This window comes from Ambystoma mexicanum, chromosome 12, assembly GCF_040938575.1.
Source record: "Ambystoma mexicanum isolate Mex_15411 chromosome 12, UKY_AmexF1_1, whole genome shotgun sequence".
Classification (NCBI taxonomy): Eukaryota; Metazoa; Chordata; class Amphibia; order Caudata; family Ambystomatidae; genus Ambystoma; species Ambystoma mexicanum.
The window spans coordinates 598,524,956-598,546,866 of record NC_090936.1 but is presented as its reverse complement, the minus strand read 5'-3'; the positions used below and the strand labels follow the sequence as shown (position 1 = coordinate 598,546,866).

Below are 21,911 nucleotides of genomic sequence, written 5' to 3'. Positions count from 1 at the left end.
CCAAAAAAAGGGGAAAAAAAGAAAAAAGGGCACATGCACCATCAGATCTGACACGCATTAGAGGGACGATCTGATGCTGCATGAGAAGCAGAGGCAAGCAAGAAGGTAAGTAGGGGACGGTGTAAGCAATGTTGGGGTATGACTGGCAGAAGTGCAAAGCTATTCACAGCAAAATTTACGGTCAATTCCACCTCAAATAATTGCACTTCGGTCAAACAACTCAAACCCTGTTAAGGACTCGTTAAAAAGGACACAAGCAGCAGCTTCAGTCTGAGGAAAGAGTACCCTGGACACCTCTGGGTGTACTCCAACACTTTGGAGTGACTTCACGGATCAAGGTAAGTAATACCTTTTTCCCCCCACAGTACCTTAGGTTTGAAGAAGACGACGTGGCTGGATTCTCTTTGATGTGCTGGACTCGACCTCCGGATACCTTGGTCTGATGACGAAAAGCAGGACAATGGACGGGATCTCTCGGCAGCAGTCTCGCGGGAGGACCTCTGGCACGGCTTTCAACAACTTCTTGGCTCACTGTGGATTTGGCACCTTTTCTGCAGCACCAAACAAAGGACAGGATTCGCCGGTCAATCTTCTTTGCTTCTCACAGTGCCACACTGTGGTGGGGGGGTTTTGGGCGAGTTGGATCGGATCCCTGGAGGGCTCAGCAAAGATTTGGACGGATTCTGCCTTTCCACGACAATGCACTCTAAATGGCCAGCAGATCTCCCGTTATTAGGGTTCCTCAGCTCTGGAAACTCTCAGAATCTCAGGGTTGGTCTTGGGGCTGGTTGTTCCCACCAGCTAAAGAGAAGGAGTCCTCTTTGGCGCTCCTCTGTTGCACAGAAAACAGGGTCAGGACAGCAAGCAGCAGTCGCTTCACAGTGTTGCAAAGTGTCTGCAGGCGTCTCTGGTCATCCTCTTCAGTTACTTCAGCTTCCAGTGGTCTACTTGCTTTTCACTCCAGGAGCCTCACCTTTTATACAGTTCCAGCACACACCCCTCTGCAATCTCTCTCAGCAATTTACAGAAAGTGGTGTTTGGCTGTCCAGTCAGGACAGCCAGAGCCCCAGTGGGAGCTGTTTCTATTCAGGCACTCTGGCGGACAAAGGATAGGGGGTGGAAAACTGCTCCCCCACTTGCTGCCTGCACAAACACCCTGGAGGCTGAGCCTAGGCAGGCACACCCAAGGGTCCCCGCCAAAGGCAAAACACACACACTGACCTCCCCCTCCCAGAATGGTAGAAAGGCTTACAAGGAACAACCATGCTGCTAATGGCAAAAAAAGAAGCGAGGCCCCAAGTTGGTACGTGGGTGCCCCTATTGTGCACTACCGAGGCTGTGGACATAGCCTGCTGTACAGAAATTACACAATAGTTGGTAGAATATGTCCACTGACACGAGCCATAACTAGGAGTTTGTCTATATGACTAAATAGTCACAGGAGCAGAGAGAAGGTGGTTACTATGTATCCCTTTCACACTCTACAGAAGGTGGTGTGTGCCAATCTCTCAGACTGTAAAGTTTTGTGAGAGATGCTAAGTAGCCCTCTATCCTTAAGAACTGTAGTTACTTGAGGATATAGAAAAGAATCTCAAAGGAGAACCCCAAGGGCCCCCAAAAACACTGCCCATAAGGAGCTGTGTGCTGCAATAGTTAAATACAGATGCCTTTAAGAGCTATGGAGCACAATAGACCCCATAGTACAGGTTGAATACAAAGAGTAGAGTTCCAAAAGACAGAGCCCACAAGACTGAATGAGTGGAAAAAGGCACCAATCATTCCGGGCTAAAGAAAAAGGTCCAGAAGGCCAGCAAAAAGTGCTGGGTGTCTCACTAAGAGGGGATGAAGCATAAAAATGATAAATCTCCCTAGCAAATGGTGATCCCAAAAATAAAACCTGCATCTGACCTACCGAATACCAACCTCTTCTCCAACACCTTTTGTGTGGTAAAACTAACCCAGGGACAAAATAGGGTGCTGCTATCATATGGACTACAAAGAGCACACCATTAATGTGTTGGAGCAGCTTGGGGGCATCAGTAGATATCGCTCTAACAGCGAAAAGAAGGTCCAGAAATCCAAAAAGTCAGCAAAACATCAAGAAGTTATGAAAAAGGAGAGTGAAAAATGCCTTTCTGATCCAACATCCTGGTATGCGACGTGTCTCATATCATCAGCTCGGGTACTTCCTTTAGGGACCTGTCAGTAGGACTGGCAAGGGGTCAAAGGGGAAATTGCCCACCCCAGGCTGGCTGGGCTGTTGCCCCATGGGCAAGAGCCCCAAAAGGTTAATAATGTTTTTTAAAAAAAAATGAAAATAAGATTAAATCCTTCAGAATCTAGCATGCCACAAAGGAAGCGAGTGCTGCAAAGCCTGCTTAGATTCTATATAAAAGGGACGAGGCATTCACCTTGATTTTAGCAATGTTGTGGATATGCCTGGGAGGCCCCCACATATGGGCCTTCACAGTAAGTGAGAAGAGCCTAAGCTGCAGGTGCATGTTCATAACTCCCAGTGGCAATGTATGCATTTAAATAACAGATTCTGTGGCCCTGGATGGTAATGTTGGCACCACTGCTCCCCATACACCATTGTTGTATCCACAGCAGCCTATCATGATGCCTACTTGCCAAGAAATTAAGGGTCCATATCTTATTAGAGTTTGTACTTTGTTTCTGTGTTCTGGTAAATCTTTTGATCACCAGTGTGTGTGTGTTTTTTTTATTTATGAAGCGCACCTAACTCAAGGGTATCTGGGTGCATAACATATTACAGGGTTACTTCGAATTTTGCACAAAAGCAGAGTATAGACAAAGAGGAATGCACACGTGGTTGATTTAACAATACAACTACATTATTAATGCAGACAGTATGATGGTCATTTACCAACGATCATTAAATTTCAGGCAAAGTATAGGTGGTCATCGTCCTTTTATCGGTCCGGGTAGAAAAGCCACATTTGGATTCTTTCCTGAATGTGTAGTGCGAGAGGGCTGATCTTAAGCTTGCAGGCATGGAGTGCCACAGTAGGGCTGCCATGACTGGGAAGCTACTGCCCCCTGCTTGTTTGCGTTTCAAGATAGGTACATTGAGGCAGTTAGCGTGATGGGATCGGATGGGGCATTCAGAGGTGTGTTTGGAGAATTTGTCCATAAGGTATTTTGGAGCCAGATTAGACGGGCATTTAAAAGTCAGGTTTAGGGATTTACATTTTATTCTGTCCTTTATGGTAAGCCATTTTGTAGAACGCCTGGCATTGGAAAAGTGCTGCATTGTAGGGATACTTATAGCAGTTCTGAGGGCGTTGCTTTGTAGAGTTTGCAATTTGTTGAAATTATGTTTACTAGACCCTAGGTAGAGTGCATTACAATAGTCTAATTTAGACAGTATAAGAGCTCTGGCTAAAGTAATGCAGCTGTCTGTAGATAGAAAGGGTTCACATGCACTGATAAGTTTGCATGTGTACCAGGTGACTGGAGCAGTTGCACTGACTTGATTGTTCAAGTTCAGTGCTGAATCCAGGTAGAATCCTAGAGTTGTTATCTCTTTAGAGACATTGATGTTAAGGCCATCAATACTGATGTCTTAAAATGGTTTCTGAGTTTGAGTCTGGCTGACGATCCGATGAGCAGGAGCTCAGTTTTGTCATCATTGAGACAAAGGCCATGTGTGGCCACCCGGGCTTGAATGACAAGGTAGATTTTATTAACCTGTGCCATGTCTGTTTTGTAGTCGCCTGTGATGGGAATGAGAATCTGGGTGGCATCTGCATAATTAGTGTAGGAGACACCCAGATGATCAAGGTTGTGAAACAGGGGCTTAGCAAAAATATTGTGCATAGTGGGTGAGACACAGGAGCCCCGAGGTACTCCACAGGTAACGGGTACCGGGTCAGCTGACTGCGGTAGATGAGAAGACTCATGGAGCGGTTGTCCAAAGGATTGGATCCAGGCAGTGGCTTCCTTAGAGAAATGGGCAGCTGAGGTCAGATGATTGCAGAGGACCCTGTGATCCACTAAAACAAATGCAGCGGACAGATCTAAAAGAAGGATGGCCAATTCTCTTTTGTCCTTCAACGCATCAATTTGTTTTTATTAGATCAATAAGTGCCATTCGAGTTCCACATCTCAGCCTGAAACCAGATTTACGGAGCCCTAACAAGTTGTTAGTTTCCAGGTAAGATTGAATCTGGAGATGAGCTGCGTTGTCCAATATTTTTAGTAAAAAGGGGACCGTTGTGATCCCTCTGTAGTTAGTGGGAATCCTAGGGTCTAGGTTTGGTTTCTTTAAGAGGGAGAACCCAAGCCTCTTTCAGATTAGTGCAAATGATACTTGAGTTGAAAGAGGAGTTAATTAGCCTGGTAATGAAAAGGGGCTAGGTCCCTAGTTGCCTCTTCGATTGTGGCCGCTGGATGATTTGAGTGATATATTTTTTCACTTCTGGGATAATGACAGGGGAAAATGGAATTGATTATTTTGAGCAGAGGGCACGTGTAGGGCTGCTTGAATCTTTGTATTTTAGGTGACAGGCTAGCTTTTTTGGTTGCAATTTATTTCTTGTAGCTTAGAGATATTGTTGCACAGGGCATCTTGGATGTTGGTGCACCAAGTTTTATTTTGTGCACAGGTATCAGTAGGGGTGGCAGGAGATTTCAGTCCTCTTAGTATAGTTCCCTTGTGCTGGAGTTGGCTTTGGACATTCTTTCATTGAAGGTATCTTTTTGTTTGGAGGATTTCTGATTTATATCTAGTTCATATTTTGGAAAGTGTTTCCTTGTTCTGAGCTGGCTGGGAGTAAAAGAGTTGATGGGTTCGTGGTTTCCCTTTACATAATTTAAGAGAGGCTATTTTGTCAATGGCCTGATTAAGTGTCGAGTTGTAGAGCTCAACTAGCGCTACTAGGTCTGTGCTAAGATCTGAAGTGTTGGTGATGGGGAGGAGAAATTGTAGTAGGTTGTTTACAGTTATATTGCGTTTATTTCTGGTTAGGGCAGGAGGGGCCATTTGTTGGTTAGAGTTCCTTTGAGGATGATCTTGAATAGTGAAAAGATGGTGATTACTCCATGCATATGGTTCGATGGAGGTTATAGCAGTCATGCAGTTAAGGTCAGCCAACCAGTCCAGTGTTCGACCTTTGGTATGGTTAGGCATATTAATCCTAAGGGTGAGGCCTGCCTCTGAAATAGTGTTGGCCACAGTAGTAGCAGCTGCATCATTAGGATCATTCAGACCCAAGTTAAAATCTCCAATATTATAATTTGTGAACCAGGTTTTGTGTTGGTAGTGAGTAAGGCAGTGAGGTCTGTCAAATGTGGATATGGGGCCAGGTGGTCTATAGACTAGGTGCATAGTAATAGTATGAGAGGCATTTAATGGGAGTTTTACTGACAAGAGTTCAGCTGATGGGAACGGTGGGTGTTGGGTGATCCTTAAGCCTAGATTAGTTTTAGCGACAAAAGGCAATGCCTCCTCCTCTAGAGGTTTCTCCATCTTGTCTGAGGATAGAGTAGTTGTCGGGAATTGCTAAGCATAAGGTAGGTCCTGCTGCAGGTTGAAGCCAGGTCTCTGTTATGGCTAGGAAGTCTAACTGGTTGGCAGTGATAAGGTCCGCAATGTCAGTAGCATGGGCAACCATCGATCTGGCATTGATAAGTGCCCCCTTAATCATAGCCAGTTTCTTGGTCTGAAGGTCAGGAAGGGTGGGCTGTGGTTTAGCTAGAGGATGGATGATAGTGTCTATTTTAGGTTTGGCTTTGTCAATGGTCTTCGGTTTAAATTGTGAGGTCGTATTAGAGGCATTTCTTATTATCAGTAAGTTGCATACAGAGGGCAGGGTAGGTAGGGAAGAGTATTTCAAACTGGATCCCAGCCTCTGATTTCTAATGCTGGTAGGGCAAGGGTGATTAGGCTTGGGTCTGTTGGCAAAGCGATGAACTGGGAAGGGGTCAAGGAGCACAATGGTGTAGTGTTGTTATGGGTCGCTGTTGAAGGTTTCTCTAGAGTAGGAAACAGGGGAGGTAAGAACTCTGTAGGTCCGATCTGATTAGAACAAGGAAGAGGTTGAGATTTGGTACGAGTTGGGGAGGCTATTCTGGCAGTCATTATGTTATCGGGCGTGAGTGACAGGGGTAGAGTCAAAGAGTTGGCAGCAAGATTATTTTGCAGGAGCAAGCTAAAAGCACAGGCCACAAGAGTTATGGCCGAGATCCATAAGTCTTTCAGGGACATGATTGGAATGCAATGGGAACAACTTAGTCTATGCATAGTAGTCTGATGGTCTAGTTCCAACGCTAGTTAACATTTAATGCTACAATCAATACTACATTCCTAAAACGCTACGTTCATCAGCGCTACAGTGCAATGCTATGGATAGCATTACGGAGTGGTGTACTGTTATTAGTATAGATAGTATACAGGACAATAGGCAGTTATAGAGTGGTCATCTGTATATCTAAACTAAGAATGAAACAGTATTAGACAGCCATTATACATTCTGGAGCATTCCGGTGCAATGAGATACAAGGGTGTAGTAACGTCTGTTATTGGACAGGAGCGAAATAGTAGCTTACAGTGCAATGCATAGCGAGGCCATTATGAACGCTTTAGATAATCTAAAACCGGTATAGAGTACATTAGTCGTGCAATTCCTAGGCATTGGTGTACTTTGAGGCCGCTAGTGCAGTACATGTTTGCAAATGAAACAATCTATGTACGGTCATTTTACTATCAGAACTAAGGACGTGGCCACAATATTACACTGGCTCAGTAATTAGCCGGCCTACGGGACAGAAGATAATGCAGGCACAGAACAATCAGTCTCAGAAGGTTACTGGAAGGGAAGGTTTCAGTGAAAGTCTTACCCTCGGCATATAGTGTCAAGTAGTTTCTGCACTGGTGACTTTCCCCGTAAAGTGGGTGACGATCGGCTTCTTGGCGGTAAGGGCGATCGGGTGGCCGTAAAACGAGGCCCTAGGGCCCTTCTGGCCCAGACAGGCACAGACAGTTCTGGGCCTTATGAAGAGGGCCTTTGGAAGGAGACCCGCTCACACGTTCCGGTGGGAGCCTGGCTAAACAAATACAGAGCAGCAGCCAATCAGGCGAGCAGCTCGAAGACGCAAGTTGCTTAGCAACCAGTAAACAGTGCAGCGGTCATTTTTTCTGAGGCTGCATGCGCAAATTCACAGGATTGTGAAATTAACATCTGCAGCTGCGTGTGTTCATAATAAAACAGTTTACTAGCACCCTGTGTAGCACCGATGGATGTTAATTATATAGTGGTTATAGAAATGGCTGTTCGACTGCTTGTGGTATTTACTTTTGGACACAGCTGAAAAACACACATAGAAAGATGTAATATTCAGATATTCATTATCAGAAGACTACAAACTAAGGGATTCATTCAGAGTTGGGCAGATTATTTAATACCACTCAAGAAGGTTGCCAGCTGCACCAGTGGTATTTCTGAAAATCTGCGCTAATCGAAGTTAACCATCCGCAGAAGGGGTATTTCTGGAATACATCCAGTGCTATTTCGGAAATACCACCTCCGATGGCAGTAATGTAAAACATTTCTTTTTAAAAATGTTCTGCCTTTTTCAGCATCAATGTGAATGGAAAAATTATGTACAATAGTGGCTCATATCACTAGTGTTCATTTTCTTTAGGCACAAAATTGTCAATTCTGGCCTTTTTATGCATTATATTGGTATGATGCATAAAGGAAGCAATCTGAGATGCCCAACTTTTTATCCCCTCAACATGGTACTTTGTAAAAACATTTTTCACTCTCCTGAAGGGAAGCACCTGTGATTACGTTCTGTACAATAAAAATTAAAAAAAAAAAAATCAAGATTTAAAAATATGTGGGGCCACTCTGGATTTTTTACCTTCACCTTGAAGGTGGAGGTAAAAATAGGTGGATCTTCTGCAAAAGGTCTGCCTAAAATACCATCACTAGTATTCCCATGGAATACCACTGATGGTAATTAATCAGACCCTGAATTGGGTGTAGGGTAAAACCAAATGGTATTTGCCATGATTTTACTGTTATCACCCAACTCTGAATGAGCCCCTTTATAAGTCTTTGATCGTTTTCTATTGTCTTGTCTAGAACATTCTTCTCTTATGTGACCAACAAAAGAGACACATGCAAATCAACACCAGATTCCGATACATAAAGTGAAATTAACCGATAGATCCTTACAACTATACTTTACACTGTCACAAATACACTCAAACACAGGTACACACACACACACACACACACACCACCTTATTTGAAAACACAGATAAATATAATAGGCAGCTCTTTCTCCCTCACTACATCAGGAGGTCATAGGTGCATTCCCCTTGCGGTTCTCTGCTTGTGCGAGTTAAAATATGCAGCCCACTTTCCCCAAAAGTGCAACTTGGCAGCACAAAAAAAGCCACATTCCCTCAGCAACTTTTGCTCTGCATTGTCCCAAGTGCAGACCCAAATAATACAAAATGACCACAAGACCCCCCCCCCTGACCACAGCTTCTTGTCATGTCTGGCAGAGGCTGACTGGAAAATTAAGGCGGTCTATTGCCCGGCTAAGCCAGTGCAACCGAAGGTGGTGAGGGGCAAGAAATGGGCTTGGTGTGATGGGCAATTAAAGGGCTTGAGTGACAATGAATTGGTGACTGAGCAATGTGGGCAAGGGAAGGTGGTGTGTGCACGGTAAGGGAAGGGTATTGAGTTCATAGTTAAAGGCCAAGCAAAGGGGGAACAGAGGTATTTTTAAGAACCAGGGGGCATTGACAATGTGGTGCAAGGGAAGGACACCAGAGGATGATGGGTAAGGAAAATTGGGTAAATGAGACGGAGGTACACAACTGAAATGATGCATACTTGCTTTATAACATATGTTTCAATAACTACTTCTCATATTTTCTCAGGTTGCTTTATCATGCGACTGTGTGCTTTGAAGTACACACAATTGTACAGATCAAGATTATAATTACAGTATCTTTTCATTATAATTATAATCTTAGTCTGTTTCTTAGATGTATTTGCCTCAGGATACAGACTATGAATAGGCTTCCTCTTGTAGCTACAGTGGTGCTTTGAAACCAGATTTATTGAACAGTATATTAGTGTAGCCCTTGCAGAACAAAAGAAAGCATTTTTTGATGCTAATATTGAAGATGGAATAGGAGAAGATGAAGTATCCCCTGCTTGCTGAATTGGAAGCTGTGCAACCAGGAAAACAGGCCTTAAATCCCCATCATCCACACGTCATACATTATGCGATCCTGAGCAAATCACATTTCTCACTGTGCCTTATTTTCCATAATTATCGGCAGAGAAAGCCTTAGTCAAATGGGTTTAAAACTCTAAAGTCTTAGTCTATAAATAATTATAATTTTAACAATTAATGTTAAGCATAGTGGTGAGGAGGCAGGTTGACAAGTGAGGGTCTTAGGTTGTGGGAGGGAAGGGTACACAGGGTGCAGGTATGTTTTTTTGTTGTGGTGGGCTGGGGGGGCAGAAAGCCAGGTATGGGTATTTTGCCATGCCGGCTCATGTTTAGCTCCAAGAGCAAACCCAGACCCGCCCTAGCTCAACAATGGTTCTGCTCTACCAAAGAATTCTCCAGCTTCACTGCGAGGCTGGGAAGATCGCTCAGGGGCAACACGTTTGTCTTGGAAGCAAGACAGTGCAAAGCAGCACAGGTTAAAATCCCGGTCCTGAGGCTGGCCTCCGGTTTGAAGTGGGTTATAAAAGATTAATACATTATGATGCCTCTTTACATTGTTCTAAAACTAAAGATGGGTTGAGATGGGAGGAGATGTAGCCTGCTGTCAAATTACAAACTGCGACACAATTTAAACTGGGCTCAAATCCCAGCTTTCCCATTTCACCAATTTATATCATCCTGGTGAAATAATTTTACTGTTTGGTAAGTGGGAGAATTTCCAGGGGTCCGGGTCTCCAAGAAACCACAAATTAACTGAAAACTGTGTTGCTTAAAAGGAATCTAATGTAAAAAAGTCTATTATATGTACTTGGAAATCTGTAGGAGGGGGGAGAGGTTGGTATAGAGTTTACTTGTTCAGGCAGTTGGGGCAGATGCACTGTGGGCTTGGGCCATTGCAATATGGGCCAGAAAAGTAAACTTGCCCCCAAGGCCAAATTTTGCCAGTCCTCCCCTGTCTGTCAGTTTTTCCCTAGGAACAGTCCTTACTGAAAACTGAAGGCTGAAGAATAGCTCCAGAGCCCCTAGCTTAAAGGTTCCCCCAGAAGATAACCTGCCTGCATCAACAACTTAGCTGATAGTTTTCTCGCAGATATAAAAGTAGTAGGGAATCTCAACTATGGGGTACAGCCTGCTGACTACAACAGAGACGAATCTGCTCAACGAAGTAAAAATGCAAGTATGTCGAGCAAAACAGTGTGTGCTTAAAAATAAAGACATTGCACACATGCAGAACATCCTTTTTTTAAATAAATGTTTCATTGGTTAAAAGTCAAATATGTATAAAACAATCAACTTATAATAAATCTTTAACAATATAATTCCCCCCAAAAAGTCTCCATGTCTCATATTCCCCAATTCTCATATCCAGGCAAACAAATAATTCAATAATGGCCAACCAAGCTTCTTTCACGATCCCCCCCTCCCTCAATGTTTACCCGTGGGTTGATAACACCTTGTCCAGCATTTTCATCACAGCAATAACCAACCTAGGCCTCTCGCCAATTAACATCCACTTCCACCATTCCCCTTTTACGAGGGTTGATCTCATCAATGAGGGATCATCTTTAAAAGAAAATGTTCGGGTTTCATTCAGGGCATCACAATACATAAGTAAATGTTCGGGAGTTTCCACGTGCAGGTTACTCATACAATATCGACAGTTTGAATTTTCCACACCCACAACTTTTCTCCTAAGTAAAATCTCTCTTGTGTGGAGGATGTTTAAGCGACATCCAAGAAGTAGATCACAGTATTTGGGCGAAGGGAATTTAACCATATATTTAGGCAGCTCATTAACTCTTTCCCCCCTCAATGTTCAAAGTTTCATTCTTCCTCAAGCCACTACATTGATCCAGTGTGGAAATCCAGTCCCTACACAATCATTTTTTTTTCACATTCATTGGATTGGACAATAGCAAGTTTACAGAAACAATCTTATCCAACAAAAAGTCTTCCACCTTCTTCCTCCATTGTTCTAGCGGACCTTTTACCACCATTATCCAATACCAAGATTTATTCACAATCTAGAATATAGTTTAAATTCAGGTCTCTTCAGGCCAGGGCTCATTTGAGATTAGCAACAACATGATGCTGATCCTGAAAACATTTTTTTTTTGTCCACCAAAATCCCCAAATCATCTTTTCTGGTTTGGCAGAAACATAAAATGGGTTACTATAAATGGGCCTTATCCGGAAGACTGGTTACAAGGGGTACAGACCTCTGCGATAGAAAGCATCATGGTTATAACCTTCCCAAAAGCACCACATCCATGACAACACCACCAATAGAAGTCCTACAATGCAAAGCCACTGAACAGGTGGCACAGGAACAAGGCTTTGCAATATGGCCAATCTGTGCATCAAGTAAATTAAAAAGGTACAAAAAATAATTGTTTAGAATGCCTACCTTTCGGGCATTTATGGTAATGGTTCCACCATATACGCTGCTCCCTGCTCCATAAACCTTATAACCTTTGGAATTCACCTGCAGGAAAGAGACAATAAGCCTATTGGAAAATGGTCAATAACATTTATTACTAACAGCCACTCAAATGGAGCCCTCACTACTGTGAAGTCCCAGACTCCATGCAATATGAAGTGCAAGTACTGTACCACTTGTTGACAACTGTAACTGGGCCCAAGAACTATAATCATCAGTTTGGCTTTAACATTCTAAACGAATGGGAAGGTATGAATGTTAAGTGGAAGAGACCCACAATCTGGCTTGCAGGGCATGCTTCAACAAGGTTTATATGCCCAAACAATGTAGATAGGATCTATAATTCTTTCTCACACCCCCATCGTTTGACATGTGCAGTAAAGAAAACCACCTTTTTGCCGCTTCCTTTCTCTTTCAATGCGATGACCCAGCAGAATGTGATCCCAGATTGCTTTGTGGGAGCACAGTCTTTTTTCATCTCACTCCCTGGGTTAACTTATTTTGTTTTGCATAGGAACAGGACAGTCTCTCTGGAACCAGTGTAGGGGGACTCATTTATGTCTGTGATGAAGCACAAATTCCCCATAAGGTTAGTAGTGCAGGGGAACCTTTTATCCCCATTTGTTTTACTTTCTTGAAATATTTCTCAAACTATTAGAGTCCAGGCAGCCTGGTGGCAGCGATACCTTTTGGGCACATGCCACAATCCTGTGCTACATTCCTTTTTTACCACAGAGCAGCATATTGGGCAATACAGTTCTCAAAATAGTTGGCCATGTTGTCTGAAGTCCTGCATTTGGGCCCCACTTTCCCGCTGTCCATCTTCCTCCCGGGCACGGGTACCATGTAGCCGTCTATGGGCATGCTCTTTGCATGCTCTGGCCAAAGCCAGGGAAGTAGCCTCATTGTGTCTAAGGGATTGGTTCACAATGGGTATGCAGATGGCACCAGTACATATTCCAAACCTTGCACGAGGTCATTGGTGTAACCAAACTGGCTGCCCTTGACTTGAGAGCCACCAAGGAGTTTGAATGTTTAAGGATCCCTCACAGGCGGGCTGGGGCCCCTATGGCCCAGGATTTCAGATCTTAGGAGAGGATCTGCAGCCATTCTTCAATTGACTATTCATGCCAAGAACCTGAAGACGAAGGGGTGGTTAGGGAGATTTTTGACAAACTGTCCGGTGAGGGTTGTCTAACAATCTAACCTAATGGTAAAACGGTGTGTCACCCAAAAGGAAAGGAAATCTCTTATAGTAAGAGTAGCAGAGCAGTCATGCTTACCTTCAGAAGAATGGAAGGCCAGCAAGAAGGTACGCCTATTCCCAATAGTCCCACAAAAAGAAAAAATACCCCACATTGGTATACTGAAAGATCTATGGTTTTATTACTAGGCCACACACATTCAATCTATGATAACAAAAAGAAGTACTCTGCTGAAACATAACGCAGAAGTGCATAGTGTAGATATAAAACAGTAAACAGCCAGTTAGAGCCAAACTCCCTCTTCACCTTAAAATGCCTGGTGGCAGACGCGATATAGACTTTCAGAAGTAACTTAAGAGTAGACCCCTAGACAACAACAAAGTAATACCATCATAATCAGGACCCAAAAGCCACACAGAACTTGAGACTATTTTGCTACACTGTAAACAAAAAGTATGGTGCATAAAATGCACATTCACAATACAGTGATAAAACTTAGATATGGTAAACAGGGGAACACAATGTGCAACCCAGCAAGGGGAGGCACTAAAGTCCAAGATAGGATTTAGATAAGACAGTTCCTAGAACCAGAAAGGCATATTACACACCAAGGAGAGAAACAATAGTAACAGTGATACGGTGTATACCTTGAAGCAGGAGTGAAATGCAAGGATTTAAAAACTCCTAATAAATCGGGCGAATCTCTAAAAATCCAGGGCTTAGTGGAGAACTCCGAACCTTCGGGAACCTAGAAGAATGTTACAGCTCAAAGAAGTAGTTCAGTGTCACTTGTAGGAGTTCTAGTGTTGCAAACGTGCCCCATAGAAATCAATAGAAACAATAAGTAAGATGACCTGTGGTTGTGATGAAAAAGCCAGGAAAGGCCCAATTCCCTCAAACAGATGCAGCAATGGTTGCAAACAATACAGGGGACATCACAGAAGCACCCCAAGAAAAGATCCAGGATCCAGACCGAGCAGCCCCAAGACAGAGTGAAGCCAAGTGAGACATAGCACCCAATGCAAGTGAAGGGGGACAATGTGGTTGAAGTCAACCTGCATGGATCTTTTAAAACAGAGAACCCTGAGGGCGAGTATCAGGAACAACCTACCATCCTAGGAACCAAAGTACGTACAACGGTAGTTCTCAAAAACACTATTCCAGGACTAGATTGAGGAATGCCCTGTGTTCTCTCTGTTCACTTGCTGCACTTACCCTCTCAAGCACTTCCGCCAGGTGACGGTTGAGTCTCTGCTCCCTCTTACGGATCTTGTCAATGTCCCACTGAAGATCTTCCATCATGGATTCTAGCGCAGACACCCGCGACTCTGCTGTCTCAACCTTCTCCTGCAGCTTAGAGAACTGAAGATATGACAGGAACATGAATATTGGCATATATCATTGCAATTCTAGTGTTATACAAACTACCCTAGCACTACCGACAACCTTGCCTCAGAGAGGCTGCCCTTTGCAGGAGTATTCAGTCATGTGGGTTTAAAAGAGGGAGTACATGATATATATGCAACTTAAAGTTTTTTGTTAAGAATAAACTAGGAGACCTTCAGCATCAGGGCAGGTGATCACTTTACCTTTAAAAATCTTAAATGACCAAAACGTCTTACTAAGTGTCCATAATCTGATAATCGAAGAACAAATAGAATATCCAGCAATCATAAATGCTCAAAGTGCTGCTTTATATGAACATAATAAAATGTAAAGCATCAAAAACATTTCAATTTAAAATTGCAGGAAAAATGTGGACTAAACATTTAATACGTATTTGTGAATCCCTCAGGCAACAATGTGTAACTACCGGGTTTGCCATTTTTATCGAACAGTTCAAGCCTGCCGAAGACTGGTTAAAGCCATTTAAAAGTTCAAATGGTGGCATGGGTGCGTTAGTTTCCTACTTAGTGATTGAATCAAGCACCACCAAACAGAAAGGTTGAGCTGGCCTTTTTTGATGTGTGATACATTTGTGAGGCCGCATTTGCTAGCCAAGTGTCAAAAACTGTCTTTCCAGCCTACCTGTTTTCACCGATTGTTGATATGAATTTCCAAAAATCAGCCGAGGTGGGAGGATTTTAGGAGGCCACCCGATTATGGTAAACAGGGTAGACACAGAGAGGTTAGTCAAACCCAATCAAGGCGAGGTAGCAGAGCGGCAAGGCTTAATCTCAGAAAGGGTATGAGAGTGGTCTAGGGCTACAATGAGTCCACACAGCGCAACACCAGTAATTCAAGTTAGACAGTAAGTATGTAAAAATACAACCATTTATTAGGCATTTCATCGTGAGAGACAATGGACTAACACCAGAGCCGTATACCTGACATGTCCCAACACAAGGGTCAGGCAGAGTCAGGCAACTACTGAAAATTACACACACCTGACGTCCATCACTTCCACACTTCCCAACACGGATGAAAGGCGGAGTACGAAAGCACACTCTGAGCAAGGCCAAATGCACAAGGAAGCAGCGTTTCTGGGATGGCAGTTTAAGCAGAAGAGAAAGGCGGCGAGACCAGAGAGGATGAAAAGGAGGGAGTTACCATTCCCCTTTTCAAGAAAGATACACGACTTTCAGGAAGCCTCAAGGAAAAGAAACGTAAGACCAGGAATTATAGCCGACGCGCAGTTTAGCGTGCGTCAAAAGGTACACGGGGCCCTCCCGCATTGATAGCCACGGCGGGGAGAAGCGATTACCACTGTGGTACTGTCTCAGACAGCAAAGCAACGCCAACGAGTTCAGCACAGCCGGTGATTCGGGAGAAACCGATACCAGACTGTGTTATGCTCAAGGTTGCAAGCGGCAACATTGTATGAACAAAGAACTTGTGTTTGTTTGTACTTTAAGAGAAACCAGTTGAGTACCAGAAACAGAGTGGTCCGGTGCTGCGTGGGTGCTCACTCGAAGGTCTCCGTTCGGTACACTCGACCCCCCTTGACCTCCCCAGTCCAACGAGAGCATGTGAATACTGAATGGCAAAATCAAAGTGGTCCGGCAACGGGTTAAGTTAAATCCTGTGCACATTGGGAAGGATTCATTATATACAAACTGAAATTGGTCTGAGCCCAGAACAGGGGGACACATTTTTAAAAAGGGGACCTGAGCCCGGAAGAGGGGGATCCAGGGTAAAGAGTAAAACTCCCTTTGGAAGATATTGTTGTGACAAATGTGAACCCGACAGAGGGATGCCTGCGAATTAAAAGTTGGTCCAAACCCGACTGAGGGAGGCTAATTGTGAAAGAAGGATCTGAGCCCAGCTGAGGGGGATCCCGGGCGAAGAGTAAAACACCCAAATTTCTTATTTGGAAAGAAACCTTTCTTTGTTGTTTTTGGTAAATCAGGCCCTCTGAAGCAAGAGACTTTGAACAAAAAAGACTGGAAAATGTCGATAAAAGGAACTGTGACCTTGTGCCGAGGAAGCCCAAGAGAGTGCTGTGCTCGAGTGACCTGCCTTGGCCCGTGCTAAAAACGTGGGGAAGGGAGGCCAACGGCCTACACGTCATCATTTCTTGAACACTTATTTCTTTTTGTGAACATTATCCCACACTATTTTGTAGCATAACCGCAAGGATTGGCAATATAGAATTTTTTTACTATTGGCCCTTTTTATTTGATTAGACTCCACTAGGACTGTATTATTATTATTTGATGGTCGTACCTTGCTCCCATCTTAGATTTAGGTTTACATAGGTGTTTTTCACACCCCTGATAAAGTTCAATAAACACCCTTGAACTGTGATTACTTATGTGTCTTACTTTGATACCATGCCTTCCTTACAATACACATCCACCCTTAGAAGATTTAGGATTTCATATAAATCAGTTACCAATGGAACACAGGTGAGTAGTCCGATGCATAGAAATAGTCGGAACTCTTTAAAATCAACACAAAATGGCTTCCCTCAATCTTATAAAACCCAACCCGAAGATGGTTTGGGGTCTTGTGCTCAAAAATCACAAGCTCTGAAGCATATACTACTTCAGGTAAATTTATATAGATTGTAGTGCCAGTGGCCAGGATTACTAAACAGTTAGCAAAAGGTATATAAACAAGAAGAGTTCAGGTGAGTGCTCCGCTCTTGGGAAGGATCCTTAACCCAGGTTCCACAGACAAAGGTTAGGTCAGAGTGAGTTAGGGTCAGGACATTACGCTCTAGTTACCATATTAGAGACAGGGCGAGAAAGCAACAGGTATTTTGATTGATCTCCCTGGCCAAGAGTTCTCCGGATACCACGTGTAGGGTTCACACTTTGTTCCATGCTTGTTCTTCTGTCTTTGTTCCTACTGTGAGGGACATCTAGACAGAAGAGATACTTTGTTTCACAGAATTTAGCTTCAAATCAGATCCTGTACTTCGGAATTGATTCCAGACAGTTACCAGTTGAAGACCCAAAGAAGTGAAGACTTTTGTGGGAGAGATGGCCATGGGACACCTCAGGAACATGAAGACAAGATCCAACCAAGTTCACCACTGTCAGGCAGCAACAGGCGACCATACAACACAGGGGCAGCATCATTTTAGCTTCCCTGGAGTGAGACGGCTGAAAATTCAGGAGCAGGAGACTTGTGGCACAAGCTGAAGATCTGCTAAGTTCAAAAGCTCTACTCAGAACGATGGCGCTGCAGCGAGGTAGGACATGAAAAAGCTGGCTGTCGGCCGGTTAGTCCAGGGACGTTGCCGAAGGCTCAGCAGGCATGGATCCTTGAGCAGGGCTCGAGATGGTTTTTTTCCACAGGCCCAGGAGTCAAAGCACCAACAAAGGTCTTCTTGCGATCAAACCAAAAGAAGCATCTCCCATTTTTCTTTTTATCAATTTTCCTTGTATCCTCATTGTCAAAATATTTTGTTGACAGTTATCTAGGTATGTGGGTATGATGCCCAATGCAACCATGGCGAATTAAACCTGCATGAGTGTATTTAAAATGTAATTTATTCTTAGTATGAGAACTTCACTTTGCAAGGAAAAACATTACACAAATTAATTCATAAATACAATACTACAAAAAACATGACATTACAATGTATACTGAAACACTTTCTCCAATGACCTGTAGCGGGACACTAATGTCATCCAACAAACAGCAATACCCAAGACATACAGTGAGACAACATACAATAGTTTGTGCAAAAATACAGTAGACCTGTGAAACAACGCAAGTTGGATTACAAACCCAACGCAAACCTGACACTAATCATTTTAACATGCGTCTGTTGATTTATGCCAATAGGGTATCTGGAGCAAATCCACCCTATTCGTGAAAGCATTGGCAAACATTCCAATTTTCCATTGCCTGCCATCTTGCCTCTTACGTGAATTAAATTAAAGCTTTATGTGACCAATTCGAGGATGCAAAGCAGAACGTCACTCCATTCAGGATGCAATACTTTTGTACATAATTTCTACATAAAGCTGCGGCCACCACCTATGGCCGATACAAGGATACAAAGTAGCCTAACTGCACATCACTGTAAGGTGATGTGTGTAAAGTGATGAGTGCCATTGCAAAAATACAAGACTAGTCAGTTTCCCCACAAGAATGAACAAATTGGGCAAGGGAAGTAATGTAGAAGGATTTACTGACCTCCAAAAACTCAGGACAGGGTTAAAAAAAAGCAGAAAGAATGGGGTTCCATATAAACCCATGGAGGGAAAGGTGCAAAAAGAAAATGTTTCCTAACAATCCGCTACCAGAATAATGAGAAGACTCTTGGGAATCAGCTGGATCCAACGGTACCCCAACCAGAGTTGACCTGCTTGAGGAATCCACCATATTGGCAGAAAAAGTCTTAGAGGAGATGCAAGAAGACCAGGAGAGAAACAGCCAGTTGAAACAAGCTAGCAGAGGTAGACTACTAGGCCACCCAAGTAAGTAGCCTTGCATTCCAGCAGTTTAGGAAATCCAGAGGCCCAGATGAGGAAAAAGAGGAGAGGGAACCCACATCATGCCAACAAGGACCCCAGTTCCAGGGAAGCAGGCTCAGCACCGCACCCCCATTGAAGACCTATTAGAAGCCCTGGTGGAGGGCCAACTGGCTCAGCCGCCAACATCAAGAGACTAACAGCCGGGAGGGACGGGAATAACGCAAGACACAGCTGCCTTCTTAGTGAATTTTGAGAGAGTGGACGAGAGCGCAGGCTGGCATTGATATCGCTGTGCCCATTACATTACCCTGCACCCAACAGGAGAAGCAAAACCAGCATTCCATGCCCTTAACTCTGATGGGAGGACCCCTTACAAAAACGGAAACAAGACATTCAGGAGAGAATGGGCCAGGATATGTAGCACTAAAGAATATGTCTAAGGCATTTAAGTTTCTGACAAGGGAATCTCCTCATCAGAATTCATACCAAGTGAGTGGCCTGCTGTGCAAATGGTTAACCAATAAGATCAACAAAGAACTCAATGAAATGTTGGCCCTGGAGGAGTTAATCAATTCCCTACCCCTGTATCTACCAAACGTTGTCTGGCAAATACATGATCCCCACCTTAAAAGAAGTGATCCAAAAAGCTAATGCTCATTCAAGAGCGATGTACCCACTAAAGTCAGTTATGGGACCAAAGAAAAACAGTCATCTAAAACCTAGTATTCGGGGGCGAGAGGTAAGTCTGACTGTGAGAGATCCAGGTCCCAGGCAACAGGTACCCGAAATAAAGAAATGTCCCTTCATACCAGCAGAGGGGGAACAAACCTTGGTCAGGACCCTGCACGGAAGGAGAAAGATATTATGCATGTGAGAACCTAGACTTATTGCGAAGTTCTGTCCATAACGACCCAAAGAAGAGCCTATGGAGATCTGACTCATGACCCCAAGAGTATCAAATCCCCTTGAGAAAGCCACGCTGAATTGGCAGGAACAGCCAACTGACAAGACTATCTCGCCAACCTTTTCCCAGACAAGGAAGATGAGCCAGGATCATCCAACTAGACATTTTATACTACCGGCGAAACAGACTGAAAAATCCACCTGCTGGAAATGGTCCAGGGGATCACTGCCAGAGCCCAGTTGTAATCAGGTAGCAAGCGGAAGCCATTCAGGCTGATCTGATCAGTACTGCACCTAAAATCCTTGTCTCAGATAATCTGTGTTCACCTGACACGCTGATCTGTACCCACAAGCCAGCATGAAGATGCAACTACTAGGGAAACTGCTCCTTGTGCTAACAATAGTCATGCCTGGACTCCGAGAAGAAGAACTTGGGGGACAGATTTTCCTCTTTTCAACCAATGTCTTAAAAGAGTTAAAAGGGAAGGAAAACCCAGAATGTTTTTCCTGGTATCCCCAGGTAGTTACAGGGCCATAGGAGGAAGGGAACATAAGACGAATGGGTGGGAGTGAGTGACAGGGTCCGGGATCTGACCCAGTCAAGAGGGGATGAGACACCTTGCAACCTGTGGTGGGAGGCCTACCAGGATTTTAACAAGAGCCAATGCTGCCCTAGTGATGAGTTTAGGGGGATTATGGGGGGGGGGGGGGCTCGGCTCTGTTCCTTCTACCAGTACATGCACGAAAAAGTACCACCTTTTTCTTGCTCCATACCTGTGTTGCACAATGTTGGCCTGTTTCTTTCGCTTTGTCCCATAAAACTGAAGGCCTGTGTGAGGACAGATTTCCATTTATGTGCAATTTTCCCTCCAATTGTGTACCCCCCCCTCAACTTTTTGCTGTTGTCTGACCATCCTAGCCCGACTTTTGACAGTGAAGCACAGCCTTCTGCTGTACTCCGCTGGGCTTTTGCTCATTTTGTTATGGGGAAACTGACATGCCCTTAAGACAGTCAGTACAGGGAGACTTTGTTTCCCTTAGACTTTCACTTTGTTGCTATTTCTTAAGCAACATTTTATCAGTGAACAAAATACCTTCCAGTAAAGTGTGTTGGGGTCCTCTCCATTTTTAAGGCCCTAGACATCCTCAAAGGATTTTTCAGTGAATGTACAGGTGTGCCTTGGACAGAGTTGGTGGCAGCCGTTGCCTTTCATGTGTTTTCAACCATTTTTATGGGTCCATACCAGGTTTGGCCCACAGTGGTCAGTGCCTAAAATGCCATGCCATAAGGTCCTTTGTTCTGTCCTTTGGCTATCTTGTCCCTTTGCCTTCCCCAGGTCGAGCAGACCTGGGAAATTCCTTATTTGGTCATACAGATGCCTGCGCAAATCTAAGTTTTTGCGGGCTTCTGCATGCCTTGTGTGTGTGCCTCCAGAATGTGGGCTGGAGCTGTCTAGTTCCAATACACACCCTGGTTGCCAGGATGTCTGGTGTGGTGGGATGACTGGGACCAATGTGGTCCGTGATTGGTCCATGTCTGGGATGGCTGTATGTGAGTAGGTCTCTCATTGGTTTCTCGTCGGTTTGGCGCGAAGGAGATTTTGGATAAGAGAAGGTATATTACACCCATTCCAGGTCGAATTTCTGAGTTCACACTGAGGAGCCAAGTATCCTGAATCAACGAAGCCGATCCGTGGAACCACTGGTGACACGATAGAAGGTTTCGCACCCTGAGCCCGCTGTTGTCCAGTCGGACCCCCTGCTTCAAATCGAACCTAGAAGGCCTGCAAGGGCGCTTCGACCCTCTGGAATAGTGGGACCAACTATTCTCGGCACCTCCAACTTCCTGTAAACGAGCCTTTTCGGAAGTGTTCCTGCACCGCCCAGTGTACTGACCAGCTTGTAAGGAACCTTTGCCCTGGAACCACCGCCGTCTCGAGTGGAGACTTGAGAGACTGTAAGCTCTGGATATAAGGCACTTTCCCGCCGAGTTTGGTACACCTAGCATTCCTAGGTCTGGAATTCAGAGAGTATGCCTGAACCACAGCACACGCGATCACTGTCGCCCAGCTGTGATGGTGAACTTCATGGGTGCCTTGCTGCTGTGCCACCATGAGCCCCGATACTCTCTGCAGCAGAACTGACCTGATCCCTTCACCAGGAGCTAAGAAATCGCCACTGTCCCGCCATGCACTCCTTCCTGGAACGCAGTAAAGGTGCAGAGCTGCACAACTGCAGGATTTGAACCTGTGACTGAAGTGGACTCTA

General features: G+C 44.3%; 1 protein-coding gene across 2 annotated transcripts in view; it reads right to left on the bottom strand.

Moving 5' to 3' along the window:
* RNF20 (ring finger protein 20) overlaps positions 1 to 21,911 on the bottom strand; it is an 838,977-nt gene that overhangs the window by 639,524 nt on the left and 177,542 nt on the right. For both annotated transcript variants that reach the window (XM_069628987.1, XM_069628986.1), the window contains exons 7-8: positions 14,083 to 14,229; positions 11,630 to 11,707 (exon numbers count right to left, since the gene is read on the bottom strand). In XM_069628987.1, the coding sequence (XP_069485088.1) occupies positions 11,630 to 11,707; positions 14,083 to 14,229 (225 nt within the window). The remainder of the gene's footprint in view (positions 1 to 11,629; positions 11,708 to 14,082; positions 14,230 to 21,911) is intronic.